The sequence below is a fragment of the Manacus vitellinus genome, unplaced genomic scaffold (assembly GCF_001715985.3).
Source record: "Manacus vitellinus isolate BGI_N305 unplaced genomic scaffold, ASM171598v3 scaffold_18_pilon, whole genome shotgun sequence".
NCBI classification, from domain to species: Eukaryota; Metazoa; Chordata; class Aves; order Passeriformes; family Pipridae; genus Manacus; species Manacus vitellinus.
Genome location: NW_021939324.1, coordinates 13,122,565 through 13,142,194, shown reverse-complemented (window position 1 = coordinate 13,142,194; position 19,630 = coordinate 13,122,565). Strand labels below are relative to the sequence as shown.

General features: G+C 36.9%; 1 protein-coding gene across 3 annotated transcripts in view; it reads left to right on the top strand.

Annotated features, from left to right (window-relative positions):
- Positions 1–15: 15 nt before the first annotated feature.
- The window catches only part of NLN (neurolysin), a 38,915-nt gene continuing 19,300 nt past the window's right edge, over positions 16–19,630 (top strand). The window contains exons 1-4 of one of the 3 annotated variants that reach the window (XM_029958990.1): positions 108–132; positions 515–576; positions 12,096–12,352; positions 14,724–14,872. In XM_029958990.1, coding sequence (XP_029814850.1) covers positions 12,124–12,352; positions 14,724–14,872 — 378 coding nt within the window. In that variant the 5' untranslated portion in view covers positions 108–132; positions 515–576; positions 12,096–12,123. Of the gene's footprint in view, positions 133–404; positions 577–12,095; positions 12,353–14,723; positions 14,873–19,630 lie in introns of those variants that run through there. The other 2 variants (XM_018070423.2, XM_018070422.2) reach the window with 2 other exon arrangements.

Sequence of the window (19,630 nt, the reverse complement as noted above, 5' to 3'; positions counted from 1 at the left end):
GCTTCTCCTCTCCTCCCCTCTTCCTCCTCCTCTTCCCCTCCTCCTCGAATCCGCCTTCCCCGTGTCCTCCTCCCCCGCCGCCCACCGCGCCGCCCTGCCCATGCTGTCTCTTTGCGCGGGCGCGGTTCGCAGGTAGGGGCGCGGGGAGGGTGGTGCCGCGGGACCCGGGACGGGGGCGGTCTCCGGAGTGGGTGGGGGTCGCCTGGCCGGACTGAAATCCATGGGAGCGTGGAGCTCCCTGCGGCTGATGGGACATCCCCATCCCTCGCCCGAGGAGCCGGGCCTGGGAACTGGGCCTGACCCCCGGGCCGGGAGGAGCCGCAGCGGAGCGGGCGGGACGGGCACACAATGGGGCAGGAAACCTGTGGGGGTCATTGCCTCAGCTCCGGGCGCGTTTCCCGCAGTCCGCCCTCCCTGGCATGAGCTCCGTCCTGAAGGGCTTCCAGGTGGGCAGGGCGGGCGAGACGAGGTGTCCACCCGGTAATCCTTGCACTGAGTGGCACACGTACTGCAGGAGAAATGGGCAAGAAGACAATAGAGTGAAGGAGAAGACTGTAGCAGCGGGACTGCAGCAAGGTGTGTGTGAAGAGAGACTGGCAGTGTGTTCATAGTAGCTCTATAAAAAGGTGTATCACTATTACACGTTGTATGAAGGGTGAGACGAGTACCAGTATACTATCGAAAGGCTTTATACTAGGGCATTACTTATTTTCTCTGTTATGAACACGAGCACTAAATGGACCCCAGAAAAGCAGTGTGGAAGAAGGCTTGTAGTCAGTTCTAGATGCACCAGAGAAATGAGCATCATTGCTTTTATGCTCGCATCTCAATTTCTCCAAAAGACCAGATTTGAAAGGAAAAATGGAAGTAGTGTGAGAATCATGGTGAGAATATGTTGTGGTAATGAGAATGAAGCTGAATTAGAGTGTAAAATTAAAAAGATAGTTACCTGGTGAGGACTTTTGAGAAATGATAGTTGTGTACTTACTGCATAAAGTGTAGTGGTTTTGTTCTATTTCACAGCCTTTGTTCACATCAAATGAGGATTGAGGGGTATTAGCAGATAGAAAGTAAGATCCAGAATATTTTCTTTTTATAAGGCTTCTGCTGTTGAAAATTGATTGACCTGTTTTCTGGTGCTGAATAAAGTGCACATCTATATTCTTTTCCTAATACAGGTTTACATTCCTTTTTTCGTATAGTCATTTTCACTGTTTTCCATATTTTGTGACTATCTTTGTTTACCCTACAGATTTTTCCATCAAAAGAAGGCAAGGAAAGGAAAAGGAGTATGGAAGTTTTTTTCTTTAGATAAAAATTAAAAGGTCTATCTCTGTTCGTGGTTTGCATTTGGACATGGAAGATACCTCCTTTTTAAGTAGAAATAAGTATAGTGGGGAGTGGTTGCTGCACTTTGTTAATTGTGATTTTTTTTCTCCAAGTCATTATTTCAGTTTGCCCAAATAATTGTTTCACAGAAGAGAGTATTCTTGAATGAGTAATAGTGACTTATAACTTTGAAAAGTTAAGGAATTGGTCACAGAAATGTTGAATAGCAAAGGTTCTCAGCTTCTATTTTTCCCAAGGGCACCTTAATGTGAGATAAACATGACAGTTCTTAGCAAGTTTGAAGTATCATGCCTTACATTAAATAAAATAATGTTAAGGTTTGATTCTTTTGTTTAAAATAGACATATTTTGGGAAGGAGGCTTTTCCCAACTAAGTATTTTTCCTATCGGAATCCAAAAGATTCAAAGATTCATATTCAGTTCAATAAAATACATGGGTAAAGCCAATCTAAATTACTTAAGTAAGCCAATAGTCTGTTTACTTTATGAGGATCTTCCTAGAAATGGAAAAAAAAATCTGAATAAAAATAGATACCCTGTTTTAAATAATTTCAGTGTCCTAAAATCATTGTCTAGGATTTGTGAATTCTGGAGCATTGCTTTGCAAATGTCAAAATCCGGTTTTGAATAGGAAAATACATGTACGTGGATTCTGGAAAAACTAGAATTTATATTTAAGATTTAATTTTAGATTTCCATCACTGTAAAGAAACTCTGAACACTGGCATTTTTCTTGATGAGGAAGAAAACCAGCGAGAAACAGAGGCTGGGAAGAAGCAGAAAAAGAAGTGACATCAGAGGGCAAAGAAATAGGAAGAATTTCTATAGTAATTTTCTTATTTCGTACTTATCGTCATAGTGTGTCTCTATGCTTTCATTGAAGTATCAGGTCCAGCACCTCAGCAATGGCAAAGACCGGACAGGACACTTGGAGCATTTTTCCCTTTTCGTGTGATCCATGGACTGCACAACCTCTTCTGTGTATTGCAGCAGCAATTTTTCCTGTGGTCAAAAGCAACAGCTACCACTTTTCTAACCACAGCAGGCTACAAAAGAGCAATTTGTCTATTAGACAGAGTTGGCAGAAAGAAATTATTTCCTGGACTGGCTCAGACAAATGTTTTGAGCCCAGAAACATTTTGTGGACTGAATTTGACCCATAAAGAACCAGTTGGACCTCACTAAGCAATGTAGTTAATGTCTTTTGAGAACATATCTGTTCTATCGTTCTCTCTATAAAGGAAGAAATGCCTGGCTTAGAAAGATTTCTTTTAAATAGTTTGGGTTAGTTCAAAAGTCCAAGCTTTCTTCTGTAGGCGTTGGGATCAGGTAACTCAGAAAGCATAGAAGATACGATGAACATTCAGTACAATCTTTTCAGAACAGTCTAGGAATTGCAGACTCTCTACACAAAACTAGTTCTCCTGTATGATCTCTTGCACAAAAATTTGTCTAGTAATACCTTTTTATATTGAAACTACTTCCTAAAACTGTGCTTGATCTCTTACTCAGTTATGTTGGAAGTGACAGGAAAAAAATTTATTCCTGGCCATTCTCTCCATCCGTCTCTTCATTATCATATAAATCTCTGAAGTACTTCCTCTACTGCTTTTTTTCTCTGCTTTTTTTATTTTTTTTTGTCTGCTCTGAAGAATCCCAATCTAGTTGTTCTTTGAATGGAATATATTGCTCACTGCAGGTAATTGTTTCTCAGTCATTATGACTTGGTAGAACAGACAAAGGTTTTGGCAGGTAGGAGAACAGAAGACGCGAGAGTTTATCTGTTGAGAGGATCAGAAACGCATGTGGTATAATGAATTTTTCCGTTTTGTTCTGTTCCACCTCTACTAAATCCTATCATTTTGTTCTTTGCGGATGCCTCCTCGTTAATGTTTTTGTTAAACTGTTATGTCTCCGGAGTGACTGGATCCAAAGTGTGCATTAATTCACATTTACTAATACTGAAATTCACTTTGTTAATGGTTTTAAACTTTTCTATATTGTGACATTGTTTTTCATGTTTTTGTGGCTGCCTTTAGTACACTACATTGTCCTAAGTAAATTATCATCAGTAAGTTTTGTCATGTCATTCATCCCAGCTTTTTGTAGATGTGAAAAAATACAAAAAATACATGGAACCCTGCAAAGTTCCACTGTCAGCTAAATCCATTCAGAGCAATGAGCAGCCGTTTTTAACAGCCTAGCTTTTAGCCAGTTTTCTGTAACAGGATCTCCCTTCTCATCTCACAAAAGCAGTTTCTGATCTCTGTCGATTGTGACTCCTTCAAAGAATTCCAATAGATTTGTGAGTCTAAATTTTCCTCTGTAGAGGAGGCTATTTTTCAGTACATGGTACTGTGTTTTGATTAGGGAAGGCAAGGTGAGGACAGTGGTAATTTTACTTGTTTCTGAGCAAAATGTGATACAGCATCTCTGTTATTCGTACCATCTCTAAGAAAAGCTCCATCTTTAACAGCGACCCTTTTTATTTCTACAGTAGAATGTTAAATGAACAAAGTTCTTGCCATACTTACCATGCTGGAACATGTAGCTTTTCACATAACCTGTAGCTATCCTGGGAAGCACTCAGTGTTATTAAATCACCGTTCACTCAAAAGCCAGAGAAGAAAGCAGGCTTCATTTGCGTTCCTAATTTGTGGTGTTGAGCAGGCAATTTGGGATTTTGCAAGCAATGAAATGGACATAAGGCACTGTCTCCCAAGAAGATCACTGGTTTAAAATGGTAAGTGAGTGAGATTAGGTCATCATCCGCTATAAAGACATAGAATTTTCCAACTAACTGGTGAAGGCAGGAGAACATTTCTCATTGCTTTGACTGCGTGAGACTTAAGATCAATGGGAAATCGAAGTGTATCTCCATGGTAGGCTGAACGGATTAACAGTAGATGTAAATCAAAAACCTTTTGTGTTTACAAACCCTCAGTAGTTTTCTCTGTCCTGCAGCACCACTTCATTTTCCAGTGGAGTCAACAGTGTGTTTCTCGTGCATTAGCTGATTGTATTCAAGTACTGAACTATCCTGGGAGTAAGTGTGTGGTGTTTGCACTAAACAGCATGCACTTTACCTGCTGTTTATTGCTGGCATCATGGAAATATATGTTTATGCAGCAGCACCTGAGGGAGCTGTACAGCCTTAAAAGCTGTGTTTTCACAGTTTACCTGATAGTAGAACCAAATAATAAGACAACCCTAAATGAATGCCTTCTGCCTCAGACTGACTGTAGTACAATTATTGTCTGCATGCAGGTGTTAAGTCAAATTTCTTCCTAAGATCCTTCAAGGAAGTTGCTATGATTGAGGTTTGCTGTGACACAGAATGCATTCAGTTCACAGAATGAGTGTGAAGCCTAGTGTATTGGTAGTAGTAATTTTGGGTTTGTTTTTTTTTTTTCTTTTTTTGGGTATGGTTGTTTGGTTTGGGCTTTTTTTGTGGATTTTTGTTGTTCGGTTTTGGTTGGTTGGTTGTTTTTTGGGTTTTTTGTTTGGTTTGGGTTTTGTTGGTTTTTTTTCCCTTAGAACCATGGATAGCATAATTTTAGAGATCAGACGCTTTGCTGAAACTGTATCCTGACATTTCTAGGTGTTCCACTACAGACTACTGTGTTGAAAGCACCTTCTCATATGAAAATCAATCAGACCAGTTTCCAAATTTTGTTGTATAAAGACTGTCAGAGGGAACAAGGGGAAGGGGAGAAAATATATGTAAGTTGTATTATGTTATGCACTTGTATGAGTTTCCACTTAAGGTCTGGATTGTTTATTAGCTGCTACAGAGCACCTTTTTCAGTTAGTTTTCTGTTTATGCTAATTCTGTTGGAGAAACCAGTAAGCATTTCTTGCCGGATAGTGAGGTCATGAGGGTAATGCACATATCAATAAAGGTTTGAAGATGTTTGCATAACTTGCAGATTTTTTAACTTGCTCATTTTTATCTGAAGAGGTTAAAAGTATAGTTAATGTAGAGTGTACAGTGAACCAAGTTGTAGATAATTCTTTTTTCTAAATGGTGTGACAAAATTAAGATTTAGTGTTAAAAGCTGCTAGATTTTCTTCTGTTTCTTTAACTGCTGCTTAAAAAGAAAATCAGTTTCTGATGGCAGTTATAGACCTTTAAATTAGGAAGTACTAAACATGCTGTCCTTTTGCTGTGATATGTCTGTGCCAAACACACTCATGACACAGAGCCAAGTACTTTTCCAAGGAAAATGGCCCAGGAATTCAAGCCACGTGTTCACTGTTGCATACATGTCAAGAGCCAAACAGATGAAAGGGCTGAGAAGCGAAGGGGAAGAAGGACTTCAAATGTGTTTGTCCCGCAGGAAAAAGTGATGACTTGCAGGACACTAGTTTCATGCCTTTGGCTCAATTAAAATAATGCTTTGAGCCATTTAACTGTACATTGCTGGTTCTGTCTTGGACTTTTTTTTTTCCTTCTCTTCTTGTTTTTGCCTTGGTTTACCCAGTTCTCTGCTTGCTTTGGTTAATTTTGTCCTTGCTTTACTGTAAGATATACGGTTACTTATTATCTGCAACTTTGAGTCAAAATTGAAACAATATGGAGACAAATTTAAAATGTAAGCAAGAATTAATTTCTAAATAATACAAATATTTTAGCCTGTTAAATTTTTCTTAAAATCCATCCTGAGAACCTAGACCAACTGTAACGTACATTATATTAGATGCTGTTGAATACCCGTTGTGGTTTGTTTTTAAAGTACTTTTTAACTTCTTAATTTAAATTTAAAAAAATATTCCATTTCATGTGAGGCTTGACTGTTAAAAAGCTTTGTTTAAACCATCCCTGTCTGCTGTCATTTATAAAGGTTTGGTAGCACTTCAGTCTGACTTTCAGGGAAATGCCAACATGTGGCATATTGTTCAAGTACTAAACAATTTGTCCTGAGGCAAAGTGTCATCTTTTATATTGCTTTAATAGGGCGTGTCTAGTGTTTTGTTGTTTTGGGGTTTCTTTTGGTGAGGCCGCTAGGTGGAGTGAAAACATTGAGCCCCCGTGGATGTCGATTGCCTGTAGGGGAGAATACAATCCTCACATGCACGGTGCTGGTTTCCAGCAAGCAGTACTGGCTCTCCTGCAGCCTGTAAGACATGGAAGTGTTATTTAAGATACGCTGTTTAAAAGGACAAAAAGACCAAAATGATGTTCTTAATTTTAAACTGGCGACGTATTTCATACCGTAAGTTACTAATTGAGAGAGGTGTTCATTGTGTTAGTAAGAGCAGCTCTCCATAGGAATGTCCCCTGAAGGTATACATAAGGTGCAACAAGAAAAACCTAATTGTATTTATTTGCCATTAGAGTATTAAAAAACTCAATGACTAAAGTATCTGAATTTGCTGCACCACCCCCACACCTCTGGCTTTCTCTCTCTCTCTCTCTCTCTCTCTCTCTCTTCTTCTTACAATCTTGGCTCCCACTTCATTTCTGAAGCTGTTGTCTCAGGTGTTTTGTCAGCAGAGAATATAGTTTTCCATCCTACATGAGACCGATGTATCTGATTTTTGTCTGGCTACATGGAACTGTCACATCTGTTTGCAAGTACAATAAATTTGTCTGTATATATTTTTCTCAGAAATATGTTTGTTCATTTGTTCACTTTACTCTGTAAAATTATACTTGTCATTGTAACTAATACTATTTAGGTGAAGATTAATTTGAAAACTGAAAGTGCCATTACAGAAGTCTTGGATGTCCATTGGTTAGATGAGACAGTGGGCTTAATCTTGACCATATTATACAGTGATTATCATTAGTAGGAGCATGTTGTGGACAAGCTTGCAGGTTTTTGTGTTCGTATTTTTTAAAACTGGTGCTGCCCCTCACTGATGCTTCTTCAAAGATCGTGGCTTTTGTGTTTTATTTTAGTAGTGTTAATGGAACATACCAAAAAAAGCTTGTTTGGCATATTTCAGTCACGGAAAATGTTTGTAAGCAAAACCAGACTTACATAAATGTTTAATATATTTAAGACAAGTTAAAAATCAAGTCTGTAAATTCAGTTGTGTTGTTTGTATTGCTTCAGTAGAGTATTTTAAAGGTTCTTCCCCTTTCTAAAATCAAATCAAATTTATGTTTTCCAGAGGCATCAAGTAATCAAATTGTAGATTTGTTGGTAAAAGAAATTACCTGACATTCTACAGATTGCAGTCTGTAACTTAGAGGCTTGGCTTTGTTCTTTAAAAACCTCTTTTAGAAGTAGCTACTAAGTTTTTCAGTGTTATTCAACTTACTCTGCTTTTGTAAAAAGTACCATTCTTACTGCTTTGGGGATTGGCAGATTAATACCATAATTTGTGAAAACAGCTGCCTCTGTTATACTCTTTGTTTTATCTGAAAGTCCAACCCAAACTTTGTGTGCCTTTCTTCCCAATGTTCTCATAAATGGATGAAGCAGTGCACAAATGCATAATATATATATGCAAAATGCATAATATGTAGTCTGCCCTGTATGTCATTCCAGTGACATTATTAGATGCCATAGTATTCACCTCAGAAAAAGGCCAGTGCAAGTTGCAGAGGCCAGTTACATATTTATTATAAAAATGCAATATAAATAAAGGTGCATTAATTTTGAAGGACCTCAGAGGAACATAGGGACTGGAAGGGCATTTGGGATGATCTAGTCTCATACTATCTTAATTGGTCAAGCACCATGTTATAAATAGAGATGTTTTCATTTGCTGGTGCTTATTTGGCATCTGTTTCAGAATCTCACTACCCTGATGCTTACAAATGTCTTGCAATTCCAGCTTACATGTATTCCTGACCAATTTATTCTAATTTGTTCTTATGTCAGTATTGCCTTTTAGCATCGATAGCTCTTTAAACTTCTGGACATTTACATCGTATGTGCTTAATGAGAGCAATCATCTGGAGACTCTTTTTGCTGGACTAAGTTCATGCATTTCATATGTGCTTCTAGCACTAGTGCAGGCTTAAGTGGCTACTGACACTTTTTAGCTTTCATTTAGGCCAACACAGCTGTTTTGAAGTCATACATCAAATAGGTGATGGGACTGATTAGCTCAAAAAAAGCTGTCCCCCCTGAATTTTTTTGGTCCGCTCTATTTTCATCTGTATGCTGTCTTGACGGAGTGGTGTACAAGGACACAAATGAGCAACAGAGGGTGGAACACTGACAGAAGAATGTCTTAAGGCAGTACTGTTGCTGGACGTGAACCTTATCCTTAACCCCGACTTGTTTACATTTATCTAGTGCTCTACACTGCACCACAGAAAATTGAGCATGATAGCTGAAGCAGTTTGAACTTGACAGTTCAGTCAATGCAAGGCACACATCCTTCCATCTGATTTAAACTGAATCAACTTCTGATTGCTCAGTCTAAGCAGTAGTTGACTCTTCCCTAATGTTACTGCTGTTTACCAAAAGCAAGCCTAAAATAATAATTCCGTCCTCTTCATTCAGTATTTGAAGAAAACCATCTGGTTCCTACCATTATTAATAGACTTTATTTTCCAGTTTATATCTGGGAAGTTAAAGATTCCCTCAGTGATACAATTTAGTATTTTCTCTCTAATAACATGACAAATGTAACTGCAGAGCGTTTTTGAACATCCTACTACCATAGTTATATTCTTCTTTCTTGTTTCTTTGTAGTCTATTTATAGAATTTAATCTTGTCATTGTTTATTTGTTTCTTTCTTGAACAAATAAGGTAAAGTTAGTAAATTATCAATTTAATTGCAGTATAGTACATGAAGTTTTGGGAATTTATTTCTTTATAGTTTTATATGGATAAATAATTCAAAATACTAATCCGTGAAGAAAATGGCCAAAATTTCATCTGTGCATATATATTTACTCACATGCTGTTTCCATTAATCTGATGTCAGTTAATTTGGTCTTTAGTACAAGGACATCTGATTGACTGGTAGCCAGTACCAACATGTGTGTAAAAGGTTATTTGAAGAATGACATGTAGTGACTGGTGTTATATGAGATGTTATATTACAGTTTTTGAAGGCCCATTGTCATTTGGCCAGTTAGAAAAACTTGGAGGTCTTTCTGAGTTTGTACTGCCTATTATTATTGAAAATAACATACATAAATGACTGCTTCATCCTATCAGCAGGAGACAAGGTATTGGCATTTCAGAACTGGGCTGATCTGTGTTTTCTTGTTTCCAACAGGCAGACAACAACTTGTTGGGATTTATGGCGATAATTTATACAGCTGTCAAATTTATATGCGTATGTCTCAATGCAACTAGACAATATACTAAAAAAATCAATTTTAAGTCAAATTTAAAAATAGTGCTGTGCAGTAATTAGGGACCCTGCATTCAAGTTTATGAACTCAGTCCAACTTTAATTATTAATGAATCTAGTTGGACAGGCTGCAATGAATGTAATCCGTTGGTCCTGTGCCTGTTATAGTGTTTGGTTTTGATAATATGTAATTGGTCATTGACAACAGGGCTCTGTTTTCTACGCATCTAGGTGAAGATACTGAATGACAGAAAGCCGTAGGTTCCCTTTAGAAAAGAGCATCTGTTTAATATCTTGCACTTTAACATACTTTTGTGTTGTTCAGGCTGTTGTTTTCCTTTAACTCTTTTATTTTGACCTTAATTCAGAACACTGTGTATTTTTCCTGATGTTCTTTGGGGTGGGTGGTGTGGGATAGAATTCAGAGCCTTGAACTATTTTTGAGGAGGTTCCCCTTCAGCTTCCAAGAGGCTGTACTAGAGCTGTGCTAGCAATGTGTGAAAAACTAGACATAGGGCAGTCCAGTGGGAATCTGTTTGTGACTTAATGAAGTAGTGTTCTTTAGTGGATTTGTAGATTTAATGTAGAGTTCAGTGGGTTTTGGAGATGGGAAACTAATGCGTTCTGAGCATGCTAATACTTAACCTTTTGCTTTCATGAGAACAGCTTCATTTATTGTAGACTTCTGAGATTCCAAGTGTCAGTAGTCCAGTGGAGAAGCAACTAAGGCATTAATGACAGAAGTCAGTTGGTATCAGAGAGAAAGAACAGAGGTGGAACAAATGTTCTGTGTTCAGACTTCACTTTCTAAGTGAAATCATCAGTATTTCTGGACATTGATGTTTCTTTCTCCCAGTAGAAAGGAAGAGTAAGCAACTTGCCTACATTGCTATGGAAGGATTTGAAGAATAAGGAAAATAAAATTTCAACTTAAAGTGTAGATAGAAATGTTGTCATTTGGTTTTGTCTTGCATAAAAATAATTTTGGCTAAGCTATTTCTACAGAAATTCCCTTTTTTAACAAAACGTCTTCCCTTCAAACAGAAGCCATGTGTGCAGCCCTTTTTAGTTTATTGGCATTTCAGTCTTCTGCTTTGTTATTCCTTCAGTCGAAAATTGCCTATCCTTCTTGCTCTCTGCACTGTATGCCAGAACCTGTTCATGCACTTATGGACATACCAGTCAGATTTTACAATAAAATCAATACAGATACAGTGGCTAGCATTAAGAGAAAAAGTTACTTAATGTAGAAACAGTGTTAATTAAGCATCTCTTTTTGTAGGAAGCTTTCTGTGTGTTTCTTTAGTTATGGCTGAAAATTTTAAGTTGTCAATATTACATAACAACATAAGATTTATTTTTTTAATTATGTGGCTGAAATAGGAAGACAGTAAGTCTCTGACAGGCAGAGATTCTCATGTGATGCTCTTGCGATCTTCCTGTGATAGTAAACACTGCAGCAAGTTTTACTCTTTGAATGCAGGCTGTCTTTTAATTATCATCAAATTATTATCTTCCTCAGCAACTACTTCATATATAACTGAGCTACTGATGTAGTCACTGGGTGGACACCTTGTTGGCTCTGTGGGTTTCTGTTAGCCCCACTTCAGTCAGTTGCCTGATTCTATATCCTTCTCCTTTTTACAACTAAGTTAAGTGTTGGTTTGTTGCAGTGGAAAGGTAGAAGCTTGTATTTCTGAAGCCAGTTTCTTCTTAACATGTTTGGATTCGTTGCTGCAAGTCACTTTTTTAATGCTGTCAAAGCCATTGATTGCCTAGCGCACTAAGATCAGTTGCGTATGTAAATCTTTCTCCTAGCTAAAGCTGAAATACAGTTGGTTTATATAATCAGGTTTAATAGTACATAAATTCCAGTAAGCAGTAAACATATATACCTTTTCTGGCAAAAGAGTGAAACCATCTTTTTAAAATCCACAACAATTAAAGGAATACATTTGCAAGTGAGTAACAAATAGAAGTTTTCCTTCCATGTTGATTATGTTGCAGACATCCTGTATAAATGTAAAATTATTTGCCATAATGAACATGATCAAGTGATATGTTTTATGTCTTATGTTGTGCATCTTTGCAGTCTTCTTGTTCATCATCTGCAAAACAATATGTGGGTTTTATTCCTTACTTCAAAAATACAAGTACTATCTGTGAAGTTTCAGTAACTGCAATTCTCTTTTTCTTAGAAGGGTTAGTAGTAGCGTAACCTGTATAGTTTGGTCAATAGCAAAGGTTTTGTCCCTGTTTGCACTTAGTCATACCCTAAATGGTAAAGATAGAAGGCAGATTTATTTAAAATTAGACTTAATTCATAAAAGTAACAGCTTGCTGGACAAGCTATGACTCTAAAAAGGACTTTGTTCTTGCTTCTAAAAATATGCTGATGCTGGGGTTTTTAATGTTTACTGTACACTGTCTCTTGAACTAGAACCTTGCTATACAAAGATCAATTTTGTACTTCTAGGTCCATTGGGCCACTGCTTGTGTTGAGGATGACATTAGGAACAGAAATTACTAGCCAGCTTAAGGCTTCTTCATACATAGCATCAGGCCGAAACCTTTTGAGATGGGACCTGTCACCAGAGGAAATTAGAACAAGAACAGAAGAACTTATGAGGAAGACAAAGCATGTCTATGACAGAGTCGGGATGCTTGATATTGAAGAAGTAACACATGAAAATACTGTACGGGCTTTGGCAGACATAGAAGTGGAATACGCAGGTTAGTGTATATTTTTTGTGATTCTTTCTACAGGGCATTCCATCTGCACATAAAGAAACATTGAGAAAAAATAGTAATTGCTTACAATTTTGATCCCTACTGTTATTGTGTAGAGGCCTCTCAAGAGTCCTCTGGTCATAATGATCTTTCAGGACCTCTCAGCAATATGTAACATGATCAGCTACAAAGTTCTACTCCTTTATTCTAGAGATAAAAACAAGGATTGACTAAACTGTGCTGTTGATGTCTTTGACACATGCAGAGAACTGCATTGGTCCCCTGATTTCTTTTCCAACTCTGTGCAGGGGACAGTGTGCAGTGTCTTTGGTATGTGTAATACATTAAACCTGGTAAGCAGTGCTTTTTTTCAGACACTGCAGAATCTGAGACAAGCGAGTCAAATGGAGCAATGGAAAGGTTGGTAAACCGCTAGTGGAGAAAATGTGATGGTTGAGAATGAAGGAATTTTTGAATGCATTATTGAAAGAAGACCCTTTTACTTGCTTACCTTTGTATTATGGCTTGCAAAGCCTGGTAGAATCCAGGGAGAGGTTCATCATGCACTCACATCTAGATTGTTCTGACTGAGTTATCCAGACATGTCAGTGTATGGATGCAGTTTGATGGTCAAAACAGGTTATAGAGGTAATTTGTTAATAATTGTCAGTCAGACGAGTGGGAAAAATATGAACCCTGTCTTGAGTAGCTTTGTTTTGAAAAACCTGTCAGATGGTGGCTGCATTACTTACAAAGCAGTCAGTGTAATAAATGTCAAGTTATTTTGAAAACTCTAAAAAATCTGCAGTAGCCACAGAAGTGCTGAAAACAGCAACCTTGGCTTGGAGGAAAAGCTTTGACTAGCAAACAAGATCAGCCTACAGCTCAAATTATTGTACTGTAATATTAGTCTGGCTTTCACATTACTTAAAATTGCAGTTTAGGCACATACAGTGAACTGGCTGGAATTTATGCTGGCAGAAAGACTGAGTAATCTTCATTCAGACAACTTCCTGCCAGATTCAGTTTTAATTGTACCAATGTATTTGGTATAATTTTTGTAAGCCTTTTCACCAAGGCGTAAAACTCTCTTCTTTAAATTAAATTAGAAGGAAACACTTGTTTGACGTGGAAAATAATGGCTATCAGCTTCTCAGCATAGCCCCTAACGGTTGATCCAAAATATACTTTTTTCACTACATGCTATTGCCATAATGGGTCACATTTCAGTTTTTAATGCTAATCTTCAAAGCTATATGTGACATTATCATGACTTACTGTGAAATAGCCCATGGCATATAATAAGTATTACCACAGCAAGACTTCCATTAGAACCTTAGAATTTAAAGCCAGTGTGTTCCTTCCACATGAAAGGCCTGCCCTAGTAATTGGAAATTATTATCCCAAAAACCAGAGATGACAACAGGCCTTACAAGTCAGTTGAAAACTGCCTAAACTCACCTTATCATTTTTAAACATTTTGGCATGAGGACAGGATGTGGAGAGGAAAGTTTCCTATGGACTTCAAGAAGAACCATATGCCCATGTTTGCATTCCAGAGATTTCTGAAGGGCTGAGAGTATCTCAGGACTTGATAAAACAACTGCACATTACATAAAATTACAAAGCTTTAAATCAGGCTAAAATGGTGTTGCTAAAATGTTGTTACTCTAAGATGTAGTTTTGGAGAGGTAAAGGGTAGAGACATTATAACTGATTTTTAATTAAGTGAATTGATTTCTACTTCAGGATTTCTATTCTATTCTATTTCTCATTATAAGATGTAATATTCCTTTAATAAGCAAGGATTTACTTAATCTCAAAAGTATATTCTATAAAAGTAATATTACTCAGCTTCTAATTTCTAAAAGTTCAGAATACATAGTATCTTCTGTGTTTGCCTTAAACACAGAAGAGTGCAGTACATGGGGATTTGACACTGAGCTCATAACAATATAAAAATAACTTCAAGACAGATGGGCATGTTTGAAAGATTCAGAGCTTTTGACTTTAAGTGCTAACGTGGAAGCATCTGTGCCAGCTATGAAACAATGTCAGTCTTCACTTACATGACTTCTGGAAGATGAACTATTTGTATCATATTTATACACCTTTCAGTTGATTTTGTGGAAGACAATGAGATAATTAGGCTTGGGTAATAGATAGCTTCTCTATACTATGGTGTGTGGTTTTGTCCTTTTGCCTATTCATTTTTACTTCATATGTAACAACTATTTGCTTCAAGCCTGATCTGAAGCGTCAAGTTGCTTTGGATATTTGTTTCTTATGTCTTCTGTAAATGTCAGAAGGGGGAAAGTTCCTTATCCTTAAGGCACGTCTAACCTTCTGTGTTCATTGCTTCTTATTTAAACAGTGGAAAGAAGCATGTTGGATTTTCCCCAGCACATTTCACCTGACAAAGAGGTACGCTTAGCAAGTACAGAAGCTGACAAAAAGCTTTCTAATTTCGATGTGGAGATGAGCATGAGAGAAGATGTGTTTCAGAAGATTGTTTATTTACAGGTAAATCATGGTGATGTCTGCATAACTTGTTATGTATCTAAATGTATCTAAAATTTGTTCTTATACTCAGTGCTTTTCAAAATCACTCTGTATTTCCTCTCTGTCTATGCCAATCAAATCTTTCCAGTGGGACACAGCTATACAACAGAAAACAACCTACCTTGGTGCTTCCACTCTTTGCAGGCCATATCTAGGTCTCTGTATTCTTTTCTCCATTTTATCTTTAGTCTTCCAATGAGCTGATTAAGCTGGAAGCTAAACTAACAGAAGGAGACCTATCAGGAGAAGCATTTTTTTGTTTTCTGTTGGCTGAGCTCCCTGAACTCATTCCAAGAGGGAAGGAAGAGGCAATACAGCACTGTATTTACATTGGCTTATACTGTTTTTCAATTTGTGTCCAAACTTACACTGTATTGAAATAGTTAAGAATTTTAAATTTAGAAGTTGTTTTAAGTTATGAAGATTAATGAGAACATATAACTTGGAGTGACCTCTGAAATTACCTCTTTTGACCTGCTCATTATAGACAGTTACACTATATACTTTTGCTCATCAGTTGCTTTGACCACAAAATAAAACTATGTCAAAAAATGCTTTTCCTGTTGGACTAGTTTCTATCCATTTTGTTTTTCTGTTTAGCTTCTCTTCTAATTGAGCACCCTTAGGTATCTTGTATTCTTCATTTGTACTAATTATTTCGTAGCTCAAATGGGAAGAATATTTGGTTTTGTTCAAATCTAGTGACATTTAGTAATAATTTCCCAAAAATGTCTGATTTAAGGATAATACAAGGAAGCTATCAAATATGAAAACTAAAATATTTTTTTTCCTATGGTTTACATGTGAATCTTCCCTTTCAAACCCCACTAATTTTTAACCTTCTCATAATGCTAATAAGACACTGGAGCCCCTACTTCTTGGAGTTGTTGGTGGTGCTTTTTGCAGTGTTGACTGAGAACCAGAATAATGCTTGCAGTGCCTTATTAAAGTGCCTTCCAATACCATTGTCTTCTTTTGCTGTGTTTTCCAGAGAAACTTTCAAGTGTTCTCCTCTAGCTGGGTATTGTTTATGTGTTTGTACAGGTATATAATAGCCCCATTCAGTTGTGTGTTGGCAGATAGTGCTTTATGTTGATTTCTTTCTTCTTCCCCTGCTCTGGCTAGTGATTAAATGGTTGGATATGTATTTATTATTTGCTGTGGTTTTCCCCAACATCCAGTATAATATATGCAAGTACATTTAGGGCAGATCTGCCATATCTCTGAATCTATCTATTTTTGATTTACAAGGATATCTGACAGTAGTTAGTGAAAACTGATTACTGTTACTTGCTACTACTACTTTCTTAAAATTTTTTAACTCTTTCATTTGGTGTTTTCCTGTCATTTACCTTTGCAGCAATATTTGGCCTTTATGACAGTTAGAATTGCTGATTAAATCTCCATTCAGTATTTTTAGACATTTCTCTTGGCTTAACTGCAGCATGCAAGCATGTTTTAGTATTAGTTTTCCAGAGATGCAACCTCTGAGCGTATATCAGCTTCATAATAGCTGTTAAAGTGGTAGCAGTTTTGCTGTAGCACAACTGTGAAATTGCCAATAATGCCAGACTGGTGAAATCTTGCTATTTCCAAATTATACATTTTTTGTTAATTTTTGCTGAATTTCTAATGCCTTCTCCTGTTAGAATCTCCTAGTTAAAAAGTCAGGCTCCAGGAACACATAAAAAAAAAAACACATAAAAAAAGAACCTCGAAAAACAGGCTTCAGACTTCTGCTGAAATTAATTTATCAGTTCAAATAAGGTAAAACATTTTCATGAAATCAAGTTTTTCATGGCCTCACTGGGGATTTAATAGTTCAGGTAGATGAATTCAGTCCTGCACCGTGGCCAGATTAAAATGAGATGAGGAGAATGAGGGCCCTCACACTTCCCTTTTCTTTATAACACAGTCCACTAGGAGACTAGTAAATCTGCTTGATCATAGTGATATCCTGAATGTTTTTGCTCCCCTTAATGAGGGCTAAACTTTTACAAGCTAAGAACTGTTTAGTATTCTTTTTAGATTATGCTTTATTTAAGAACTATTGATCGAGGAAAAATGATTGAGGGTTTTGTGTTTAATTTGAGAAAATATTAAAATAATGCAGTCTCTTTCTTTTCCTGACACATTAGGGGAAAAAATTCCTGCATAAAATCATATTGTTGAATTTGCTTCAGATCTTATTCGTTGGAAAACTTTAATTTTGAGGTTTGAAACTTGGAGTAAAAGTGAATTTGGTAGTGAAAGTATCATTTTAAATTTTATTACTCCTGATATCTGCACATGCTGACTAGCAGAGGCATGCTTAAGAATGTTGCCAGTCTTCTCCACCCACATGCCCTCAGGAAACAGCCTGTTGTAAACAGCTGCTGCAGGCTTTGTTCATGGAATTCCAGGTAGGTTTTGTTTCTTACTCTGCCTGAAGATTTCTTCCTGGAAAAACGTAACATGGTTGTCCAAAAGAAGTATGAAATGGTATATAAAATCATCAAACACGACAATTCTAAAACTTCTGGAGAGTTCCAACCTTTCATGTGTGGAGTATATTCAAAATTAGTATTTCTATTGCGGAAATTGTTCATCAGAGAAAATCCAGGTGATGAAGACCATCTTGATCAGACCAAAGTTCAGAGATGGCCCCAGAGCACCCTTGGTTCCTGTGCTTGTGAAGGTTTATAGGCTTGCTTATCCATAGAGACCTGAGACGTCTTTTTGAATGTGTATCATTCTTACCTTTAGCATATCTGTGATGCAGATAAACTTCACAAAGCCTAATTAGTGTTAAAGTGTATGGAGAAATGTATAGTCATCAAGAGAAAGATGAAGAACACTTAGTTTTTCTTCTCTTTTTGCCCAAAAGAATCTTCATCTGTCTTAGCTTTAGGAGGAGCCAGTATTCACTGGCTTTAAGGGCTTAAAATTAGTGTTTGTGAATTCCCTTCTTCCACCTAAAATCTTTGCTGGATTTGGGCCCTGGATATTTTCAGGAGCATGACAGTTCCATAGGCCCAATGGAAGGACTGGAAGATCCAGCATAGTGCCTAAGTAGCTCAGTGAGACTTTTCACAGTCCTCTGTCCTAAACTGTTACTGTAATAAAAGCATTGGCTTTTTGTAGAGTTTAGCATACTTAATTTTTTGTCCTCAGCCTTTCTGTTTTTGAGTCTTGCAGCACAGTTAGCCCAGTATAAATGACGTTAATATAGTGGCAGTGTCTGCATTTTTCACCTCTGTCATTTTGAAGTTGTGCTATTTCCATCACACTTAGTCTTAGGTCAGAAAAAAGAACCCTGGAATTGTGGGTTGTCCAGTGGAAAAACAATATGTGAATTTAATTTTGATTGCTACAATTATTTTTGTACTGAGTATTATAGCATCGACACTCCTAGATGTAGTGCTTTTGGTAACATGAAGATCTTGGTGAAGCAGCAGAATTTCATAGAGTGTTATTTGCCAGAAACACAACAGGAGACTCAAGTGTTGGAGGGAGTAGGGCAATAGCATTTTTGTTATCTTTGTGTTATGAAATACTCTGTGTGACTTGTCTTACACATTTACTGGGAATGAGAATGGAGATATGAGGTTTGAGTTGGAGAGGACAGAGGTCGTGATTTTCTTCAGTTACTTTTCTCCCAAAAAGAAATTTCTACCATTTACATCCTTTTATTTAAAAACAAACAAACAAAAGTGATATCTAGGTGCTAGGTGCAAAAAAATCATAGGTCTAGTGAGGGGTACTCCATGCAATCACCTGGTTGAATCATTGTTGACTTTAGCTGTGTGGTGACCTATAGTAGTAGGATCATCTTTCCATGAAAATATGGATTCTTATAAAAATTACCTGTAAACACATAATATAAAAAAGAAAAAAATATTCATCATTCCTGTGACAGTAAGTCTGCCTATTGCTTTAGAAAAGTTAGTTTATCACAAAGTGAAATAACTGTCATTTTGTTTCACCAGACTTATAAATTCTTGCATGTAGACTACTGGTATATGCATTAGAGTTTTAGGCGCAGAGTAAAAACAAAACTAAACTATTCTAAACTCTTTCATGGTTCTAGAAACCAATTTCCACAAATTTTCTAATCTTATGTGCAGGGCACTGGCAGGAGTAGATATTGTCTGTGTTATTGTGTAGATTATTTTTAAATGACAGAAAAATCTGTTTCAAAGTTCTTATTTATACTTTTTTTTTTCTTGGAATACCACTACATTCCTGTCTCTTAATTTTTCTATTTAAGGAAGTGAGGTATTCTGTACTGACAAGTCATTAGTTGACAGCTCTACACAATTGTGTGACTCATTCATAAAATTTGCATGTTTCAACATCTGTGCTTTTCAGAGATGCTAGTCAAGCATTAATTTGTGTGTAGGTAAACTGATGAGAGGTTATTAAGACAAGTCATAGCTAATTCCAACAGCTTCATATTTGAATGTGAACTTAAATACAATATGTCCTTTCTACCAAGTTAATAACTTTTTTAATGTTCCTTTTAGATGAGAGAAGATAAAATTAAAAGGTGTACACCGTTATTTTCAATTTAGGACAAAATAGCAAGTTTCTGAGTAAAACAGTTATGCTGTAGTCAATTTGAAGGAAGACTTGCACATGTTCTGTTGCAAACACTGTCCTGTCTCTTATTGTTGATGCTTTAGGAAATGGTGATTCAAGAGTCTTTGTAATGGCATAACATAGAAATATTGTTTTTAG